The sequence below is a fragment of the Amia ocellicauda genome, chromosome 3, assembly GCF_036373705.1.
Source record: "Amia ocellicauda isolate fAmiCal2 chromosome 3, fAmiCal2.hap1, whole genome shotgun sequence".
Classification (NCBI taxonomy): Eukaryota; Metazoa; Chordata; class Actinopteri; order Amiiformes; family Amiidae; genus Amia; species Amia ocellicauda.
Genome location: NC_089852.1, coordinates 17,782,242 through 17,791,797, shown reverse-complemented (window position 1 = coordinate 17,791,797; position 9,556 = coordinate 17,782,242). Strand labels below are relative to the sequence as shown.

At 36.6% G+C, this 9,556-nt stretch overlaps 1 protein-coding gene across 1 annotated transcript in view; it reads right to left on the bottom strand.

Moving 5' to 3' along the window:
- Window positions 1-223: 223 nt before the first annotated feature.
- plxna1a (plexin A1a) overlaps window positions 224-9,556 on the bottom strand; it is a 311,729-nt gene continuing 302,396 nt past the window's right edge. The window contains exon 32 of the mRNA XM_066698365.1: window positions 224-4,632. Within this exon, the coding sequence (XP_066554462.1) occupies window positions 4,537-4,632 (96 nt within the window). The 3' untranslated portion in view covers window positions 224-4,536. The remainder of the gene's footprint in view (window positions 4,633-9,556) is intronic.

The window sequence follows — 9,556 nt, the reverse complement described above, 5'->3', positions numbered from 1 at the left end:
AGAACCATCTTAAGGAAGGTATGAACTGTCCATTATTTGTCATCAAGCTTTATTGGAACCATTTGCTTGTATACAGAAAGCTAACAAATACATTCAAAATAATGTATACAGATCATTGTGCATAATTGTTTTATAGTGTCTTTTCACTTTAAATGCAGAAGGTAATCATCCAACTTTGGTCAAGAGATGAAAACACAAATAAACCACACAGAGACAAAATACATTATTTAGCAAAAAAATGTTTAATCTCTCCTTGATGCGTGTGTTTATTTACAAGTAGTAAATCTGCAAAATAGGAAATAGCAGAATATTTACACAATGAGCGTTAAACAGCCAACTTGTCACAGTTGCTTCAAGTCTGAAACAATCTTAAAAATGTAATCAGTATTCTTATAGTATTAAAATTCCTTTGATTATTTTATTTAATGTTTTGATCCTATGTTTAAAAAGGATTGCTAAATTTGATTTGCCACAACTATAAAGAAAAATAAAGACAGGAGCCACACTGTTACAGAGTACTTTTGGAAAAGCTCTTGTGATATGGAATGACGTGAAACCAAATCTCTTCGATATAAACGGGTCTGAAAACTTTTTATTTTTTAGTTGCTATAATGGGTAGATTAAGGAACACTACTCGACAGCAAGCAGTTCTCAAAAGGCAGGATAATGAGAGAAAATGTTGTGTAGGGTGAAAAACCAGAAATGTACTGTAGCTGAGAAGGCACTGTGTGCAAAGCAAATGCTGAGTGATACCACAAGTTAATCCAACAGTATTGTCCTTTCTTTCCAGCCTTTCTGTCAGAGGTGTCAAAAAAACATTTTTCCTTGCTGAATTAAAAATATTTTCGTACCATTCAATGAAATGAGTTGTACAATTAAGTCTCTATCTTATACACAAAGTGGCAAAAGTTAAAGGAGGGGGGGTGGGGGGTGGGAGGGGGGAAATACAAACAGACAAAATCTTCAGGAGACCAAAGGCCTCAACACTTGCATTTTTAAAAGTAACTCTTTCTAAAATCTAGAGCAGTCATGCAATAGTCCACAGCCCACAGCCAGCCCTCCCACCCTCCCTAACCCACTAAAAAACAACAATGGAAAAACAAAAAAAAAAAAAAAAAAACCTCCTGAGACTTTGAAAATTACAATATATCCAGCGGTTTTACAATCTTCAAAGACTATCCTGCATAGTGATAGGCTGCTACATATTAAGTAGATTGAACTTGTGCCTGCTAAAGCCATTAGCAGTACAATCTGTTAAATGGTGTATTACTGGTAATATTACTACTACATAGGCCACACTAATCAAAAATTGGATGACCACCAATGATCAAGTAGGGCAATGGTGTTGAAAATGTATTAATACCCTAAAACCAAATAACTAACACTGATATCCTGCACCACACTGTAGTCTGAGAAACAGAGGAAAAAGTTTTAAAGACTTTAGACAAAACCTTATGGAACTCACCATCCTTAAATGCACTTGCTTAAAAAAAAACCCATGGCTCAGTGAATCTGAAAATGCCCTGAACTATATAAATATAATTCCCTATACACCCTCCTGAAACATGGTACACAAACCCCACCCTGTGGGTAAGAAGAACTATAGTTGATCTTCATCCAGGCTACTACTGGATTCAGAGGACAGTGATCCATAGTTAATTAAATGTGGTAAAACAATCTGTTTGGAAATGTGTCCCCTATTATGCCTGTTTGAAGTTCTGGTTGAATCCTAATGTGTAAAAGTCTATCACTAGCAGATTATGGCACTCATTCAGCTATTCCCAAAATAAACTGATGTCCAGTACGTTTTGATGTAAACCTCTTGCAGTTCCAGTCAGAGATGATTGGTCCAAATACACTCATAGGGTGTTGCACCTTGGGGAGGGGGGCGTGATTTCTGTTTAAAAGTGTCCCAGTACTTGAGTGACCTTGTTGAAAAACCGGACAGTTTAGTTTCTCAACACTGTAACAGCAGGAGTCTTTATGTGCAGTAACAAATTTTAAGGAAAACATATACATAGTTTCTCATTTGTTTGTCATGGAAGCCGGCTCCCCCCACAAGCTTTTAGAGAAAGATGCAACACAAAGGTTCTTCCACATAATGCAAAACACCTTATAGGAAAAGAGGTGTGAAAGCTCATGAGAAGCAGTCCATACTGAATTATAAAAAGTTTGTAAGTGTCACTTTTGCAGTTTGCTCTCCCTTGTATGATTAATTTTGTGACCTTGGCAAAATTAGGTCTTGCAACCTACCTGAACTGCAAATAAGGTAGGTGCCATCTTGCTTTCTGCTGAGAAACTGAATGCTTCCCCAACACGAATGAGAGTGTAAACCATGCTGTAGCAAAAGGTATTTTAGTCATAGCCTTTTTTTAAAACAAAATTCTCTAAACAAGCACAGACATAATTAAGCGGCAATTGTCACACAAGGCTAAGATTTCTATTGGTCTTCATTCCCACTTCACAGCTGTGAAATACCGGCTTTATAAAATACTGTACAGTACACCAGCAATGCAAGTCAATCATTTTCTATGACCTCGGAGGAACTGGCTTCCATGATCAATTAGTGGGGAAAAACAAAAAAAACAAAAACAAAAAAAAAAACAGCTTCGATTCTGGGGAGAAAAAGCAAAAATTAAACAAAACAAAATATTCTAAAACTACTACTGACCACAGGTCACTTCAGGCAAGAAGGAAACCAGTTTACACATTTCTCACCACAACGTCAAACTTTCAGAGTTTTCACAAAAAAGTCCAAACACACAAAAATGACAGTCTTCTGTTTACTCAGGTCACGGGGATAAAGGGATTATTTAGTCTTGGCCTACTAATGACTTGTGTATATATATATTTTTTCTCCTTCGCCTCAAAGCTAACCCTCTTTCTTAGATCTTTACTGCCTCCAATCAAAAAACTAAATATGCTCTGCATCCTAATCTGCATAATAATATTTAAAGTAAGCCCGGTGCTGTGTGATTTTCTCCTTCGTTCTAGTACAAGCTAAATGTTCTTGGTAATCTCACTATGATGTATTTTTTGTTGGGTGGGGGAGAAAAGGGCTGGTTCATTTCCATTGGTAGGATAGGATTTAAGATGAGGGAAAGCGAGAAACATTTCATGTGTTTTTGAAATTTATCAAAGGAATAGCCTCTCGTAAACAGATGAACAGCCCTTCAAATGGGTCCTACTCTTTTGCTTCTGCCCAAACTGCTAAAGAAAGGCGTGTCTGTTGATATTTAAAATGTTCCGTACCAGACCAAAAACAGCATTTCCATGCATTCTCGACCAGCAAGTGCAGAACCATCTCTTCAATAATGTACTTCATTTACCAATAACTGTGCAATTGGAAATGCATGTCTGATGTTTTATAGGCATTTTGCAGATATTAACTTAAAACGGCAATAACACTCAGTATTCACCAAGAGTGCTGTTCTGAGAGATATCGCAATGTTAACTACAATTATTCTGTTTTCCAGCGGAAAGGATGGATGCTTAGCAACCACAACACTCGTTTCTACAAACTATTTTTGGGTCCGTTTTAAAACGCCACTGGATGTAATCTGGAAAGAAAATAAATGCCTCAAAAGCTGCAGCTCCTTCTTGCTTTTGCAATAAAACAAAAAAGGATTTGCATGTGATGAGTGAAGAGTTGCAAATAAAAAATATACAGTACTTATTTACTTCAAAAAAACCCATCAAAAAGACTGTGTGCCTTATAAGATTTCTTCTTTCTGCTTCCATTTTTTGCTTTTTCATTTTTTTTTCATTTTAATAACTTCAGTCACTCGGCATGTTAACATTTAAATTATAGCACATTTTATCATCTAAAAAAATGTCTTTGCACTAAACAACATTCAAATAAAACATGGCACAGGACGAGTATTTTTTTTTCTTTTTGTTTTTGTCAGAAATATCAAAGCTTATGGAACTCATTTCATAACAGAACCCATTTCATAATATCGATTTAATCTTTTCAGTTAAAATTGAAAAAAAAAAAAATCTTTTAAGCTTTTAATTTATTTTATCATCTTTAAAAACTCAATTGTATTTTGTTTGTTTTTTAATGTAATTTCCTGTAAATTGTGCAAATTGTGCAGTAACACTAGTGGCAGGTAGCCGGAGAGTGGGCAGTCAAGTATATTTAAAACAACAACAACAACGACAACAACAACAAAAGCAAAAAAAAAAAAAAAACACAAAAGTCCCTTGAGGTTAATAATGTCCCATCCAGGCTTCATCGTGTGGCAGATTATCTTGTGACCAGAGGAACGGTTCCCAAAGCCATGAAGTTGCCATGTCTCAGTTGTTTTTTTGTTGTTTATTCTCCTTGGTTCTTCATTGATTGTTTTTTTATTGTCTGTGAAAAGATATCTTAAAATAAAACAAAAGACCAAAACAAAAATAATGATTTAAATGCTCGTAATGGAGACAGGCTACACATGCCCAGTCCTGCGGGATCCACAGTGCACTGCTTTTGTATTCTCAGTTTTTAGTCTGTGTTCAGAATGACGCTCAGGCCAACAAGATACTGGTCTTTCAACTGGCAAGGGCCATGGTGTCGATGACTTGTTCCAGCTTACACCGCAGTCTCTGTCTTCTGGCTTGTTCATCTTTTTCTAAAGCAGACAATATCTGAGAGATGAGGAGAGAAAGTGGGGGGGAGGGGAGACATAACAGGTTAAGTTAATCTTTTTATGATTGATTTTATCATATTTAAAGCATCTACAAATGAGCATGAGAAAGTAAATGTCTACCCATTTTAGTATTTGGGTGAGTCTTCTTTTGCATAAAAATAAATGTAGATTTCAAAGAACTGTACAAAACAAGCTTGATCTACAAATGTTGATCAGTTAAATGGAACATGCATCCCTATTTTGTAAATGTTAATTTATCAAAGCAGGAATCTTAAAAAAACAAAAACAAATTGAAATAGCTTTGTATTCAAATTTGGTTTTTAATATTCTTTTACTACTGGAGGGTAATTTCAGGTAGTCTACCCTGGGTTGATTACCCATTAATCCATAAATATATAATTTGGATTGTATTAGTATTCTACATACTTGTTTGATTTGATTTTGATTGTCCAATTTGATGAATTTGATGTAGACAGAACAGCTAACACCTGAAACCTACAAGCACCTGACAAACCACAGGGGTCGCTCTCCTACTGAGAACCAAATTATCCCCAACCAGCTTTTACAAACCCTTCTTTGGCGTGACTCAGGGAAATTGGGCACTGCCTTTTGGGAACATTGGGCCAAAGCCAGGTGTGTTACAGGTGGGATTCGATACCTACTAGAGCTCCTGCTTGCAGTGGTGTAACATAAATATAGCTGCTACGCTATATATAATAGTTTCAGTACTTTTAATTTAACATAGTACAAAAACATACATGCACTAAAGTTACACTTCTGCATAGGGGAAAGAAATAGAAGACAGGTACTCCAACAAAGCTGCCGTTAAGAGTTTACACAGCATTTTACAGTGTATTAATTTAGATTATGGATGTGGTAAACAAATAAATTACTTCCAGATTCCCTATATCTATAGCTGGATATGTGAAGGAGCAAAGTGTGAATAAGCAATTCAACAGTTACTTAAAAAAAAAAAAAAAAGTAATGCAGTCTTAGGAAATGAGCCTTAATCTATCTGAACTAAATTTAACAGAGAAATCATTCAAATCTTTACAATGTGAAGAACACATGTATTGGGGGTGAGGCGTCAAATGTGTACGAGGAAAGACTGTTGCTGTGATCTGTCAGAAAGAATGCTCTGGGGATCTGGCAACGAAGATTTCATGTCCAACCACTCCATCAGTGTCATAACGCAGTCTTTAAGAGCTAATCTCCCAAAGCAATAGGGAAGATTCTCCAATTAAGTATCCTAATGACCCTCTGAAAATAAGTGCATTAGGTCTGGGTGGCAGTTGTGGAGGAGGGGGGGCGGGGGTTGGTGAAAGTAGCATATTTTTATTAACTATTTCCTTAATTAAATGATTAGAAACCACTGATGCTCAATTAACAGCAAGGGGGGCACTCTATTGCTCTGCCTAGAGGTACACAGTCAGCAGTCATATTTCTACTGTCGTTCTGCCTGCTGCACAGTACAGGACAGCCCCATTAACTGTAATGAGCTTGTACTGTGCACGCCTTGCATTCCCCGCATATCCACTCACTCTCGGCCTGCCTGGTTCTGAGTCATTAAATCGCACTAACAGATTGCTTTTTGATTAGAAAAAGTGGAGAACTCTCAGGTAAAATAATTTTAAATGATCTTAACACTGCTTTCTTTTCTCCACACCACCCCCCCAAGCATCAACAATTAAAAGCTTAATTGGAGCGATAAATGATGCAAACAGATATCAAGGCATTGAAACTGACCACTGTGGTGCTCTTACTGCTCAGTTTATCACCTTGGAGATCTTTTTGATTTGAATAATTGGATATTATATGCATTTATTTTTATGTTGTTACAGAAACAACAGCAAACAGCATAACAACAGCAGCAAAAGAAAGGAGACTGCAATTCGATAGAATGGATGTAAGCATAATTAGGACAGTCTTAAACTGTAATATACACACTTCACACAACTAAGATTTCAGTTTAAATCATTGATGTGCAGAGAAAATTTTGCATTTGTGCTTGTGAGAGAGAGAGAGAGAGAGAGAGATGGGGGAGAGAATGAGAGTGTAAGAGAGAGCAAGAGATGGGGGGAGAGAGAGAGTGAGTTGTGTTTGTGAGCCAGCTGGAACCTTGTCTTTCATTTCTTTAATTTCTGCAGCAGCCGGCCTCCCCTGGCCTCACAACAGGAGAGACCTGGTAGCTTGTGTGGGTTTCAGCTCCTCCAATCATTACCAAGACCTCTTGACCTAGAAGCAAATGCCTGCTCAACTAAAGTGTGCCTAAGCAGCTATAGGATGCAGTGTTTCTCTAATAAACTGAAGGCAATGCTATTTTATTCCTTTTTCTACGATGAGGGGAAAAATAATCAAATTTTAAAGTTCTAGACATTTGTTTTTCTGTTAAAGGAAGGACTATGTATTTTTCACAAAATGTCCTATCCAGATTTCTATAATATATGAATTAACCTTATATTTGTAACCTTCACCATCTTATATCATTTAATTTGTGAACTAAATATGTCTGTTAATGAGGCATGAGATAGAGTAACAATTTTTGAAAGCAAGGAGTGGGAAGAGAAGCATTTAACAATGGTAAAAAAAGGTGGTGCCAAATTCACAATGAGGAGAATCTAATATTCCTGTTATTATCAATACATAAATGGCTGTGAAAGTAAAAAGTTGACTAAATGGGAAACAAATTGGAGAAGATTCTATGGAACCTCAGTAAAGTGTAGAGACCATAAAACAACTTACAACACTGCATTAGAGGAATGTATGCTTCAACATTAGAAATGTAATATTCAACCTTTACAATATTTGACATTGCTTTTGAATATTGGAGAATTGAAACCTGAACAGACAAAACTACCCAAACACCAAAGTCATGAATGCCACCCTGAAAGCTCCATCACACAATAACTTATTCTCTCTAATCTATACAAAACAAAAATGTTTTGCAAATTTCATATACGAGCTACCAGCTTTAATGTTAACCTAGCAAAAAACACTTGTCTTGTTTATACTTCTTGTGCACACAAAATAAGTTGATAAACCCAACTGACTTCGATTAACCTATTTTCACCATGTAAGAAACAGGCGCCACCCCCCCCCCCCCCCCAAAAAAAAAAGAGACAAGAAAAGCGACGCACTGACTGATTATATCACTGATGATTCAACAGGTGCATTGTTCAGCAGTCGGCTGCAACAGTGTTCTTCTGAATGCAAATTACAAATTCATCTTTCCAATTAGCCTGTTCCTATTTCCTGCATTCCTGTTATGTGCAAACTGTATAAAGCAATAGTTAGAAAAATTAATTAATTAATTAGTTAATTAAGAAATGAACCTTGGAGAACAATTGCAATAACTATAAAAGCAGGGAAAGGGGAAAGGAACGAACTCTAAAAGAAAGCTGCCTTAAATATAGACTACAGAAAAACATGCCATATTGTGTTTAAATTTGTAATCTGGACTTGGCCCAGTTATTTAACCACACCCTGTTACAGTACAGCAGAGCCTAAATTGTGTAGTATAAGTAACCACAGACAAATGAAATACATTTAGCCAAGATGTCATGTGTTCTAAGCAGGTGAAAGGGAACTGGAGAAAATTACTCTGTTTTGTCTGATGACACCAGTTCTGCAAGTTAATTTTCCAACAGAGAGCTAGCCGAGCTGATTGGGATAATTAAAAACGTATATATTTAATGCAATACATCACTTCAATGAAATTAATAAATGAACGGTGCTAAACGATGAAAAATGGTTAGTGAAAAAGGCCAAAGTACGTTACTGCAAAGTAAAAAATCTGTTCATTTGTTTTCTTTGAAATTTAAACAGAACTGGATAGAGAGAATGTACAACTGTTGTAGTTTTATTATGAAGTTGTAGGGATATGATGGTGCAAAACAGGGCTGTAAAAGAAGCCCCCAGGCCGACAAACTTTGTAAAAGAGACTGTTTTAATGAAATATGACTCAGTTTGTCTATGGCAAAAAAATACAAACTAAAATACAGCTAATAAGGCAACTATTAAACAACACTATGCAATGTGGGAGCAAGGGAGATCTCTGTCTTTTTTATGCATCACTAATGAGCCAGAAAATGACAATATTCGTTCAATGATGAGAAGAAAAGGCGCCCTGCCAATGACATAACAGGCGACACGAGGAAGAAGCACAGTGTGCATCAAGGAGGCAGCGATTACCAAGATATGGCCATCTAAATGGGAATAAATTACAGCTTCCATTCAGAGGCACTGATCCTGTGCTATAGAACAGCATAATGGAATAATCATTCGTTTTTTTGAAATTCTGTGAGTGAGGGCTGTGCTGCATCTCAGTAATTACATATAATGAATGGTACCCAGTAAATGGAGGCAGCTGTGATGCATTAACAAGAACAACTGCAGGAGAACAGAGAGATAGAAAGAGAAAATAAAAAAGGAGAAGAGAGAGGGAGAAAGCCTAATGTGGATATGGGGCAAGATTGGCTAAGAATTCAGCTCTGCCTAAAAGCAAGGAAATGCACATTCCTAAAAATGATTGAACATGCACTTTGCGTGAAGGCCTTTTCCCTTATCAGCCCTCTTTACTGGCTGCAAGGCGTTTCACTTGTGACAAGCTGGGATCTAGAACATTCTGCTCAGAAACGAGTTTCTCAGCCCATCTTCCTGCCAGCGCAGGGAATTAGCCTTCAGGAAGTCAGCATCTCAGACCAATGAAATAAATACTACCTACATTAAGTTTCAATACGGAGGCGCAAACTGCATATTGCTAATATAAGCTACCCACAAAACCTGTACAATTATAGCTTACTGTATCAATCACAAGTTCCCTAACACAATGAGAGGATTAGATACCAGGGAAAAAATAAAACAAACAACATTTGAGCAAAGCCATCACTGATATACAAAGGTCTTAATGAAAATGCTTTTAA